The following is a 13837-nucleotide window of genomic DNA, read 5'->3' as shown; positions in this document are numbered from 1 at the left end:
AAACAAACAGGCAAATTACAGAAAGGATCTAAATGGTAATTAGACATGACAGGATGCTCAACTTACTAGTTGTCAGGAAAATGCTACTTAAATATGACACTGTCTTCACCATCTGACTGGAAAAGATGAAAAAGAATAGTAATATCTAATTAGTGATGGCAAAGGTGCAAGAAAACCATATCCTGTCGGATGGAGTATAATTAATACAGCAGTTTTTTGGAGGGCTTTTTGCGAGGACAGTGAAGTAATTGGCATTTTATTTTGAATTACTCAAAATTAAAATATGGTGACATCAAAATATTAACGAAGTCTCATTTTATGAATAAACGTTGACATAATTTAAATTGCCCAATTTAAAATTCTTTCAAAACTAGCATAATTATAAAGGTCAAATAAATTATACATGGCATTTGGGCTGCATCTAACCCCATGGCAGGGCCACTCAAGCTAGCTAACAGAAATACCCCCGCTGGTCAAGTGAGCTTTGAACTACAGAGTCAGTAAGAAAATAAAATACTCAAAATAAAACACTCTATCAAAATTTATAATGTACATTTCTCTGGTCCTAGTAATTCCATGACTAGGAATCTATGTTACTAATATTCTCACATGAGTGTGCAAACATAAATATGTCCCAGAATGTGCCCAAAGGCTTCTGGAAATGCCCATCAATGGAGGACTGTGTATTTCTACCACGAAACACCACAGTCTTGGAAAAGGACGAGGTGACTCCTTTATGTACGCTACCAGAAAAATGTTCACAATGTAGTAAGTGGAAAATAAATGAAAGAATTAAAGATTCTATTTTTGTAAACAAACAGGCACAATCCCAAACAGAAAGAATTCAAATGCAAAAGAAGCTATTTATAATTGTTATCTCTGGGGAGTAGAGCTTGGAGGAAGAGAGAAGGAATTTTCACTTCAAAATAAAAACTATAATAGCTCGTTTGTAGGTGTTAGGCAAGTTCTAAGCACTTCATTCAATGACTCCTCATAAGGACCCTCTGAGCTAAATGCTGTTATTATTCCCATTGTCAACAGCTGAGGAAACTGATATCCAAAGAGACTAAATTAGGGGCGCCTGGCTGGCTCAGTCCGCGCAGCATGCGGCTCTTGATCTCGGGGTTGTGAGTTCAAGCCCCACGTTGGGTGTAGAGATGACTTTAAAAAATTGGACAAAATCATTTGCCCAAGGTCATATATGTAGCGCGTTTGAAGCCAAGATTTGAATAGAAATAATCTGCATTAAGCAACACTCAACTGTCTGCTAATAGTTTCCTATGTATGTATGAACGGCCTTTTAAATAAACATACGAATTTTGTCTTTCAAAAATGCAAATCTAGGGGCGCCTGGCTGGCTCAGTCAGTGGAGTACCTGATTCTTGATCTCCAGGTCGTGATTTTCAGCCCCATGTTGGGGATAGAGATTACTTTAAAAAATAAAAAATAATATGCAAATCTGGGGGAATAAATTCAGCAATGTTTTTGACTTTGACACCTATCACTGTGGTAGGCAGAATAATGTCCCTGCCAAAGATGCTCTATATCAAATCTCCAGAGTATGTGACCTCACATAGCAAAAGGGCCTTTGCAGATGGGACTAAAGATCTTGAGACAGGGAGATGGTCAGATTAACTGCGTGGGCCCAACGGAATCACAAGGGTCCTTGGGAAGGAAAGGAGGAGACAAGAGGGGCAGAGTCTGAGAAGGAGATGTGACCACGGAAGCCGTATCAGAGCAGGAAAGGTTGGGCAGGCCATCATCACGGGCTTGGAAGATGGAGGAAGAGGCCAGAAGCCAAGGGATGTGGGTGCCTCTAGAAGCCGGAAGGGACAAGGAAACAACTCCTCCCCTAGAGCCTCCAGGGGGAATGCAGTCCTACCCACACCTTGAATTTAGCCAGATGAGACTTCTGAACTCCAGAAATATAAGACAGTAAGTTGTTATTATTTACATGTGTGGTAGTTTCTTACAGGAGCAATAGGAAACCACTACAATCATTAATTACTAATTTAGTAATGATGCACTCTGTTTACAAGATTACAGGAATTCCCCTACATGGAAAATATGTATTGTGCTATGGGCTCTGAACTATGCCCCCCCAACCTTCCCCAAAATCCATACGCTGAGGTCTTAAACCCCAGAACCTCTGGAGTGTGACTGCACTGGGAGAAAGGACCTACATTTATTTTTTTTGAAGGTAGGCTCCATGCCCAATGTGGGGCTTGAACTCATGACCCTGAGATCAAGAATTGCATACTCCACCAACTGAGCCAGCCAGGCGCCCCTGGAGAAAGGATCTTTAAAGGGATGATTACGTTAAATAGGTCATATGGGTGCGCTCTAATCCATTCTGGCTCGTGTTCTTAAAAGAAGAGGAAATTTGGACACACGGAGACACCAGAGGTCTGTACACACACACAGAGGACAGGCCCTGTGAGGACACAGTGGGGTGGCCATCTGCAAGCCAAGGGAGAGGCCTCAGAAGAAACCAACCTTGCCAGCACCTTGAACCTGAACTAGCCTCCAGAACTGTGAGAAGGTCCATTCCTGGGGTTTCAGTCACCCAGTCCGTAGTATTCTGTTATGGCAGCCCGAGAACACTCGTGCAGATTTATATGACGTATGCCTCTGGAGCTGCTTATAACTATCTTAAGTATAAAAATACTAGTAAGTTTTAAAATTTACCCCTTGTGCTCTTATATGAATTTAGGGCCATGAAAATAGAGTTTGAGCACAGTGATTTTGTTATTTTAAACAATATTCCTTCATCAGAAAATATATTTTCGTTCATTTTAACAAATATATACTAAGTGCCTACCAGGTCCCCAATCTTGAAAATGGAATGATTAATAAGATGTAGTCCCTGTGCTTGAAAAACCATCTTAAAAGTATCAGTCTGGTAGTGTGACCAGACTTGGTGTAAGGTTTTTTCCCCCCTCTGGAATAAACCATTGATCAGAACCCTGAACTCTGTTAGGACCAGACTTATAATTTAGAAGGATCTGTTTTTAGAATTTACCTTGTCCTGCTCCCAAAGAGTTCTCTCAAATAATTCATACAACAACTATTTACAGAGCTATGTAGCAGGCATTGCTCTAGGTGGGTGCCAAAGACCTATTGCTAAGCAAAGCAAAGTCTTTACCGTAATGGAGCTTACATTCTAGTGATGGAGACAGACAATAATTGAACAAATAACACAGACTATATCGTGTGGTGAAAAGTGTTATGGAAGATCCGGTCTTCCAAGGTAAGGAAGGAAGGGGTGATTTTTTTGTATGGTGGTCAAGGAAACACTCTGTAATAAGGCAGTTTCAGCAGAGACCTGAACGAAGAGCAAATCATGGGGACATCTGGAAAATACATTCTTAACAGAGAGAATAGCAAGTGCAAAGGCCCTGAGGTGGGAGCACGCTGGGTTTGTTCAAGAAACACCAGGGAGGGCAGTGTGCCTGAAGTGGAGTAGGCGACAGGGGAGAGTGGTTGAAGATCACTACGAGACTTGGCTTTTTACCCTACATGAGATAGGAAGCCACTGAAGGGCTTAAAGCAGACAAGTAATGTGACCTGATATACGTCTTAAAGGGCTAATTCCGGCTACTGTGATGAGAACACACTACTGTGGGGCAAGGGTAGGAAAGGGGAGACCAGTTAGAAGGCTGCTTCAATAATCTGGTGAGACGTTATTGTTGGTTGGACCAGAGTTGGAACTGGCGCGAAGCGTTCTGCATTAGTTACCTACTGTTGCGTAACAAATGATCCCAAATTCACTAGCTTAAAACAACAGACATTTATTTCCTCACTGTGTCTGAGGTTCAGGAATGTGGGAGTGGGTGGTTTTGGCTCAGAGTCTGTCTCTCCTGAGGTTCAGTCAAGACATTCTGTGGGTCTGCATCACCTGAGGCCTGGACAGCGGCTCTCGGGTCCACACTCAAGAAAGCTCATGCATATGGCGGCTGACGGAAGGCCGCAGTTCCTCATCACCCGGGCCTCTCCACAGGACCGCCTCGAGGCACAGCGGCCCACTTCCCCCACAGCGAGTGATGAGAGAAAGGGGAAAGGAGAAAAGTCAGACGTCGTAGTGTCATTTATAACCTAACCTTGAAAGTGACAGACCGTCACTCCTGCCAGATTGTACTGGTCACACACACTGACCGAGGACAGTGCAGGAGGGGATTACACAAGAGTGTGAATGTTGGGAGGTGGGCATCTTAGGAACCATCTTGGAGGCTGCGAACCACCGTTCAGATTCTGGGTTTGTTGATGGATTACATCTAGCGTGTGAGAGAAAGAAAGGGACCAAGGCTAACTATAGGATCTGGGCCTTTTTTTTTTTTCTTTTCTTGCAGGAGGGTAAGATCAGGAGCTATTTCTGGACATGTTACATTTGAGAGCCTATTAGAAATAACTCAAGTGGAGATGTCAAGGGAGCAGCCAGATAAATATCTGAGTGTGGAGTTTCTGGGGAGATGGGCCAGCTGGAGATATCCATTTGGGACTTGTCAGCGTATGGTGGCATTAAAGCCAGAGCCCGGACCCAATCCCCCAGAAGTTAAGCACAGTCAAGAGAACAGGCAGTAGAGCTAACCCCTGGCCCCCAACGTTTAGATTTGGAGAGAAGAGGAGGAGCCAGCAAGGAGGCCGAGAAGGGGCCAGTGAGGCAGGAGGAGAACCAAGAGCTCGGTGCTCCCCGAAGCCAGGGAAAGAAAACGTCCCCTCCAAGCTGAGTGCTGCTGAGAGGTCAAGAAAGCAAGAGTAACATGGTTCCGGTCCTCTGCCAGGACTGTCACCAAGGGTGACCCAGGTCCTAGAGACCTATTGCCAGTGTGTACCATGTCAGTAGGAGAGGACCTTCGGATGAGAAAAACTTTGGGGAGATCTTGGGAATACAGTAAGGAGGGAATGGGAAAAATCAAACCCAAATACCAATACTTCACAACAGCCAATAATGATTACGAGTTGATTATGCACTCTGTGCGCCTCTAAATACCGTTCATGGGCGGGTCACTGAGTGCCCACAGCGACCACATGGAATAACCACTTTTTCCCCAGGTATAAGGAGGAAGTGGGCTCACGGAGGGAGTCAGGGTCAGCCTGCGGTCACACAGCTGGGTAGAGGCAGCAGGGATTGAAATCCTGGCCACGGACCCCTGAGCCCCTCTCTGGGCCCAGGGCACGCCTCTTCTGCTATAGAGATGCCTTCTGAGGGATTCCTTAAGAACCAAGGACCAGAAGAGGGCCAAACAATATCATTGTCTGGAGTTTTCTCATCTGACAGAGACCAGGATGCTCTAGGAAGTCTAAAAACTGAAACACAGGAGACTTTGAACTTGCCAGGTGATTTAATTCAGTATCTCAGTGCTACTCGGGGCCAGAGGCCACCAGCCAGCTGGACACTGCAGCTCTCAGACAATTTTATTTTATTTTATTTTATTTTATTTTATTTTATTTTATTTTATTTTATTTTATTTTATTTTTTAAAGATTTTATTTATTTACTTGAGAGAGAGCAAGAGTGAGAGAGAGCACAGAGGGAGAGGGAGAAGCAGACTCCCTACTGAGCAGAGAGCCCCACGTGGGGCTCGATCCCCAGACTCTGAGATCATGGCCTGAGCGGAAGGTAGATGCTTAACTGAGCCACCCAGGCACCCCTCAAACCGCAATTTTAAGAGTCCCACTTTATTGCCTATTTTCCCAGGATCAGGAACCCCACAAGTGTTACCCCCAAGCCACTGTTGCCCCACCCCCACCCCTATATCCTAGCAGGGGGCACGGGTCTGGAAGTGTCTGAGGCAAGCAAGAGACTATACTCAGAACACAAGCAATGCCACTGTCCCTAGCCAGGTTTTGTGGAAGTCAATTAGAAAACCACACCGGTCTGTCAATGCATATTTGCCATTTAGACATAAGCTTTGCAGTAGTTACTGCAATGCTTAGAAAGTAAAACGGATCCTGGCATGAAAATGAAATGTGTTATATAGCAGTTTATTTTATTTTCAAGATATTATTTGCAAGTGATCTCTATACCCAATGTGGTATAGAGTCACCCCAAGACCAAGAGTCACCCGCTCCACTGAGCCGACCAGCCTCCCCTATAACAGTTGACTTCATAACTATGCAAAAACATGTCTATTTTACGATTAAGTAAGGAGTGGCTGGACTGATTTTTATTCAGTGAAACGTGGACAGTCTTTCCCCAACATGGTTCTTTTTAAACCATAATGCATTTTATAAATCCTCGCTGCAAAGAGGTTAACAAAATGAGATGTATGCAACATCAGGAATTGAAGGCAATCAATCCAGACTTTCAACTGTTTAAGGAAACTAAGCCAAAGCAAACCTACTCTCTGCCTAAAAAAACTATTACATACTATAATTTAAATATTAGAATGTCTTTTAAGAGTGTTGATTATCAAAGATCTACCCAGAATGTGTCTTTAAGAATAAGATTAATGTATGTACTTGATATTTTTGACTCTCAGTGCTTAGTCCTGTCAAATGTCTGAAATTAACTGTGGAACCCTGGAAAGTCATAGCCATTCTGAACCTCACTTGTGAAATGGGGGTAATACTGGTTACGTCACAAGGATATTGTAACAATAAAATGAGAACACATGGGGCACCTGGGTGGCTCAGTCAGTTAAGTGTCTGCCTTTGGCTCAGGTCATGATCCCAGGGTCCTGGGATCGAGCCCCATACCAGGCTCCCTGCTCAGCAGAGAGCCTGCTTCTCCCTCTGCCTGCTGCTCCCTCTGTTTGTGCTGTCTCTCTATATATCAAATAAATAAATAAAAATTTTTTAAAAATGAGAACACATATATGTAAGTATTTGATATTAACTCCTAATAAAATAAAAATTCCTAAAATAGCTTCTAGTTTTCGATTTTTATACTTAAGGTAAATAATTATTAAGGAGTTTAGTTAAAGAGAATCCTTTTAAGAGACACATACTGAAGTAGTTTTGCATGAAATGATGTAACAACTGAGATTTGCTTGCAACTAATCCAGTGGGAACAGTGGCTTCGGTGTAGAGATTTTGGCCACATTTTGAGTATCCTTGAAACCAGGTGATAGGTACATGGGAGTTTGTTAAAAACCATTGTTTGTTTTTTATTTTCTATTTTAAAAATTTTATTTATTCATTTGACAGAGAGAGAGAGAGAGAGCAAGAGAGCACAAGTAGGGGGAGAGGAAGGCAGAGGGAGAGGGAGAAACAGCCTCCCTCCTCCCCCCCTGCTCCCCACCGAAGGCAGCCGCATCACCAACTGAGCCACGCAGGCGCCCTGCTTTTTAGTTGAAATTTTCATATTGTGGCAGCAAAAAGCACAGGGGAAACCGGAGGGCAGTTTGTACTTAGCCCACATGCTACCTGATTAAGTCTTCTTCTGAAGCAAACCTTGATATTAAAAAGAAATGGTAGCAATTTTGCCAAAATGATAAGAGTTCAAGGATTTGAGAATTTGATTATGTTTTCAAATAACCTTTCAATTTATTTTTAACTAAAGGAAGCCCATTTTAATTAAATGTTATAGGAAAAAACTATATTTATGCAACTTAAGATTATTAATGGAATTGACATATTCACCTGGAATCTTAAACCCTTGAAGATTTTTCCCAAGAGAAATTTCGGGATATGTTAACAATTTTCTCTCTTTAAGTACATAATAACATATCAATATTTCAAAGGATGATATGCTGGATATTTCTGCGACAAAATCTATCACTAATGAAAGGGAACTGAACGTAAGTACAGAACGTGCTCCCTTCCTTACCTTGAAGATGGGAGTTGTCTAGGAACTCTTCGTGAGACTCTTTCGCTTCTCCAGGCTTTGTTGATCGATACTCACTCCTCAGAGAGATCTTCCACCATCTAAAGATTACCTGCGATTCAACAGAAGGGGATAGGAATTAAAACTGACTCCAACACCAATAGCTACAGTTTGGTCTGGGATTTCGAAAAAGTACTGCAGCAGGCCCCTAAGGCTGTGCGTCCAGCATCAGCTGCAACTTTGCGATCTGGCGTCACATCCAATTAGAAGTGAGGTCTGTGCCTCAGTGAACATTCTCCTTAGAGATCAGGGTCACAAAATCAAAGTGCTGGAAGGAGTCCTAAAAATCTATCAAGTCAATTGATGTTAAAGTCACGCAGACCCAAATGGCTATCTGTCTCTTGAGGGTCTCTGAGAGTAGGCATTCTCTAACTTGGGGGGCCAGTTCCAAGTAATTGCTCCACTTGCTGCCCCCCTTCCTGTCTACAGGGCAGGCATGATGAGTGGCTACTTTCCTCATAGAGAGCGACAGTTACATGGCCAGCACCGGGGAAAGCACCATTATGCTTTGTCTGATGCATGTAAGTGTCATTACACAGGACACTTCTCGGTAATGGATCCGCCGATAGTCCATTTGTCTTCTATGAGCCTGTTGGTTTATCTGGAGCAAACCTCATTTCCATGGTTATGGGCTGCACGTAAGTTCTATGTTGATATCACGGCAGTGTCAACTACTGGCCCCCATGAGGAGCCCCCTGAAGCTTATCCAATGTATCTCACGTTCTTCAACCTGTAATGGAACTACGTAGTTAATTGAGATGACAAAGCTTCAGGGGAAGTGCAGAGAAACTGGTTGGCTTCCTCTCTCACTAGCATTACCCTGTAAGGTTACAATTAGGGTCAGGAGGGCTCTGCCCAAGTCAAAATGGTTAAGCAGGTGAAACTTGCTATGGGCCCTCCCCTTATTTAGTTTCCTCCCCCCCATCCCCACCCACCCATCGCTCCCTGGGGTCCTCACAGCTCCTGGGTATGACTTTTTGGGCTACCGCCCTGATCCCTACCACCTCTTTGCCTCTGTCCCTAACCCCTCCCCCCCAGCCTTTGAATTGCCCGACCACCTCATTGCTCCTCACTCCTTTCTCCATGCTTGCAGGCCTGGACTTCAGCCAGCTTTCCTCTCCCCATAGAGCTGCCTCCCTGTGTACTGTCGTCTCCTGAGGCCCTGCTCCCACCCCTCTCCCCTTGCCTGATATCTGAAAGACTGGAGACTTTTCATACCATCTTACCTAGCACCCTGCCCTATAGAAAGTAGGTCCTTTAAAGGGTTACTGTTCATGTGGTTTTGGTGCTGATCACTATAGAATAAGTAAGCCACAAAACCCTAAGTCCCACAAAATTGTGGTGGCTGATTCCTTTCAGGAAACCCCTTAACCTGCCACCTTTGAATTTCTGAGCAGGAGCCTCACCAAAATTGTCCTTTTTTTTTTTTTTTTTTGATTTTATTTATTTATTTGACAGAGAGAGAGACAGCCAGCGAGAGAGGGAACACAAGCAGGGGGAGTGGGAGAGGAAGAAGCAGGCTCCCAGCGGAGAAGCCTGATGTGGGGCTTGATCCCAGAACGCCAGGATCACGCCCTGAGCCGAAGGCAGACACTTAACGACTGCGCCACCCAGGTGCCCCCAAAATTGTCCTTTTAAACATCTTTCTACCCCATCTCCACGGAGGTGAGGGCGTATTAGTCCCTAGGGCTGCCATAATAAAAGACTAAGGGCTTAAATAACAGAATTTATTTCTTCACAGTTCTGGAAGCTGGAAGTTCAAGATCAAGCTGTCGACAGGTTTGGTGTCTCGGAGGCCTCTCTCCTTGTCTGGCAGATGGCCATCTTCTTGCTGGGGCCTCACACGGCTTTTCCTTGGCGTGTGTGCTTCCCTAATATCTGTCTTTTCTTATAAGGACACTAGTCATATTGGATTAGGGCCCCACCTTTATGACCTCATTTAACCTTAGTGACCTATTCAAAGGCCCTATCACCAAATACAGTCACCCTGGGGATTAGGGCTTTGACACAGGAATTTCAAGGGGACACGACTTAGTACCTAGCAGAGTTATCTGTTACTGTATCTATCTGATGCACAGGGGCATCAGGAGAAAGAGCACGAATTCTGGAGAGAGACAGAACTTGGCTATTTAATCGCTTTATACTTCAACTTCCCTTTCTATTCCCTTTCTTTTAGATGTCATTGAAATTAACATTAAATACGACAAATATTTCTTTTCTATTAAATGAAGATGCCAGGCAATCTGAATCTAATGCTGTGTTCTTTATACCATACGATCTAGAACTTTTAGAACTAATTGGGAGGTCAGAAATAATTTAGTCCATCTCTTGCCACTCGTACAGAGGAGCAAAAAGCTTCCAAGAGGTTAAGTTAGAAGTGGTGGGTTGTGGGGCGCCTGGGTAGTGCAGTCATTAAGTGTCTGCCTTCGGCTCAGGGCGTGATCCCGCCGTTCCAGGATCGAGCCCCACATCAGGCTCCTCTGCTATGAGCCTGCTTCTTCCTCTCCCACTCCCCCTGCTTGTGTTCCCTCTCTCGCTGGCTGTCTCTCTGTCACATAAATAAATAAAATCTTTAAAAAAAAAAAAAAGAAGAAGAAGAAGTGGTGGGTTGTCTCTCCCTCCGGCCGTACCACCGGAGGTATGTTACAATGAGAGCAAGTCTCGGGTTGAATTCTGCCACAAGAAAGACACCACCAAGCAGGCACCACAAGAGTCCAAACTACATTTCTGGAAGCTCAAGGGAGTCCCCTCCTCGCTGTGCACATGGGCACGCTGCGGGAACCTTCACAGGAAAGTTTCTCCCTGGGGCAAGTGCGCCTGTATTACGGTGACACAATCAGCTACCCTTCAGGCCAGATCAGGCAACTAAATCCCTGGTTACGTGGAGGGTTCCAGAACACATGGAGTTCTAGACGGGGCACTACTCCAGCAGTGCTGTTACCGAGCTTATTTCTTACATTGTTCAACAGAAGACAGAGAGATGCACACAATTGTTGAATCACGGTATCATATTCCTGAAACTAATATAACACTGTGTGTTAACAATACTGGAATTAAAATAAAATAAAATAATAAAATAAAATATTTAAAAAGGCAGAGAAACACTTCTACAATCTTACTTGTCTCCTATCTTGCACGTTACTCATTTCATCAGTGAAAAATTATTTCCGACATTCATTAGACTAATTAACCCTCTGGTACTGATTTAGAAGGCAATATTTGAAGTGCCTGCAATAATGGCCTCTAGAGGGAGGGTCCTCAGGGCACAGACTCAAGTTAACTTGCACACAGATAAGCATCCTACTGGCTCCTCTGAGGTATTTAAAGTAAATTACTGAGAATATAACACTTGCCTAAGGAAAGACGACTGGCTAGAACCGGAATCCAAACCTCCTTACTTCTAACTCATAAACACGGGGTTTGTTCTGAGACACAAGGCTTTCTTCAAATATGACCTTTATGCTTCAGGTCAGCAGATCACCTCTACAGAGCAGAACACAGAAATCAGAATCGCTACTTAGCCTTGTCAAGACTCAGTTATGCTCCATATACTATACTTACTAAAATAGAAAATTATGTTAGATATTTTCTACCATTTATTGTCTCTCATGATAAAGTTGTGTTTTTGTGTTATTATTTTTTTAAGTGACAAAGCCTAATACTGGTAAGGACAAGGAAAAATAAAAGCCCTTAATAATCATTGAGAAGGGTATACATTGGTTTGGCAATACCCATCAAAAACCTTAAGTTCATTCATACCCTTTGACCCAAACATTCTACTTGTTAAGAATTTATCCTCCGGAATTTATCAGAAATGTATATAACATGTTTAATAAAGGGTAGTTTGGAGAAAGGGAGACAGGACCAAGAGGACCCAGCTCCCGCCCTGAGAGGAAACCACCCTTAAAAGGATTTGACACCACCCCGGAAGGAGCCCTCCATCTTTTCCCATGTGATAGGTAGATGACAAAAACGTGATTGGATGACAGGCACACAGAGGGTTAATCAGATTAAAACAGCCCACACCAAAGAGCCCATAAAAAACCCTAGATCTTGGGGCGCCTGGGTGGCTCAGTCCGTTAAATGTCTGCCTTCATCTCAAGTCATGATCCCAGGTCCGGGGATCAAGCCTGCGTTGATCCCCAAGCAGGGAGCCTGCTTCTCCCTCTCCCTCTTCAGCTCCCCCTGCTTGTGCTCTCTCTCTGTCAAATAAATATATAAAATCTTTAAAACAAAACAAAACAAAACACCTAGATCTAAAGGCCAAATCGGCAACCCTCTCAGGTCCCCTCCCTCTTCAGGAGCTTTGTACTATGGCTCAATAAACTTTACTGTGGCTCAATAAGCTTTGCTTAGCAGCCCACCACTGTTCGTCTGTCTGGTCTACCTCTTCATTCTTCTAAGCAGCAGGACCAAGAACTGCGGGCACCAAAGGAGAAGAAATCCTATAACATTTTGATATAAGACTGTTTGTCATAGGTTAATTATGACAATGAAAAATCAGAACTGACCTAAGGGTTTGATAGTTGGGACTAATTAAATAATTATGGCACATTTAGATGATGGAATACCTTACAGCCAATAAAAGAATATGTGAAAAAATAATATAGAGCAATGTTAATTATCATTTGAGAAAAGACTCAAAAGTATATACACCACTAATCCAAATATTGAAAGGAAAATATTTATACATGCAGAGGGAAGGAGCATCAGCGTAGCAGTAAATGCAACTGTTTCACATGACCGATACAGCTTGAAGGAAGCTGAGCTAAGAGGTATCCCCCAAATATTCATGAAGTGGTTGCTAACTATTCTGGTATTAGCCCATCTTAAGTCAAGTCATATATTCATATATAGTTATTCACATGTAGTTATTGTCACATATTTATCTCTTTTGAAACCCTCAAAGTCTATAAATCCTGATTTAAAGATCATTCTTATTTCTCTGAGACAGAGTGTGCACACAGGTGCAAGTTGGGGGAGGGGCGGAGGGAAAGAATCTCGGGCAGAGGGAAAGGATCTCAAGCAGACTCCCCACTGAGCACGGAGCCCACTCAGGGCTCATCCCAGGACCCTGAGATCATGACCTGAGCTGAAATCAAGAGTTGGAGGCTCAAAAGACTGAGCCACCCAGGAGCCCCAAACATATTGTTCTTATTAACTGAGAATGTTTTGTTAATGAACATGCCTGCAAGAAAAGCTGCCGAGGACCTTGTGCTGTTTTTGCAAGACTGTTGAGATTTGGGCTTCACTGTGCTCTCCCCAGGTCTCAGGAATCTCCCAAGCTCCTGTGAGTGGCACACGACTCTTTTTACAAATGAAGAAACTGACCCTAGACAGCTTAGAAACCTTGTGTCCGCTCCTGCCGCTGTGGCATCTGCTGACCTTGCCCGGTCTAGTTCTCGTGCATTGCTTCCCTCCTGCTCCAGAAAGGATGGGCAGTGAGCCTTGTTAGAAGATATACACCATTATTTGGTATCTTAGTAGAAATCATGCGACCATTGGTAGAATTCTTTAAAATTTTTACTTATATTCAGCGTATTTTTGGGTTTCTTATATATTTCCAGTAAATCTTTGTAATAAACTTGGAAATTGAGCTTACTTTTATTTATTTATTTATTTATTTTTAAAGATTTTATTTATTTATTTGACAGAGATAGAGACAGCCAGCGAGAGAGGGAACACAAGCAGGGGGAGTGGGAGAGGAAGAAGCAGGCTCATAGCGGAGGAGCCTGATGTGGGGCTCGATCCCATAACGCTGGGATCACGCCCTGAGCCCAAGGCAGACGCTTAACGACTGCGCCACCCAGGCGCCCCTGAGCTTACTTTTAAAAGAGAGGTCAAAGGTTTCTCATTAATCCCCTAAAATCTCTTCTTCACCACTTACAAAGGCAAGATGATGAGGCATTTCTTGTTCACCTGGCGAAGATCCCTAAATGTTAGGTACTTTCCCCCACTCGGCCAGCAACTCACTAGGCAGCCCTTGAGGGGACACTTAGGAAAAAAATTG

General features: G+C 43.5%; 1 protein-coding gene across 5 annotated transcripts in view; it reads right to left on the bottom strand.

The window, feature by feature from the left end:
- The window catches only part of FBXO36 (F-box protein 36), an 84595-nt gene that overhangs the window by 23819 nt on the left and 46939 nt on the right, over positions 1 to 13837 (bottom strand). For all 5 annotated transcript variants that reach the window (XM_045794186.2, XM_087864188.1, XM_087864182.1 and 2 more), the window contains exon 2: positions 7771 to 7879. In XM_045794186.2, coding sequence (XP_045650142.1) covers positions 7771 to 7879 — 109 coding nt within the window. The remainder of the gene's footprint in view (positions 1 to 7770; positions 7880 to 13837) is intronic.

The sequence above is a fragment of the Ursus americanus genome, chromosome 1, assembly GCF_024610735.1.
Source record: "Ursus americanus isolate L20-20 chromosome 1, mUrsAme1.1.p, whole genome shotgun sequence".
Taxonomy (NCBI): Eukaryota; Metazoa; Chordata; class Mammalia; order Carnivora; family Ursidae; genus Ursus; species Ursus americanus.
This window is presented reverse-complemented; position numbering and strand designations above follow the sequence as displayed.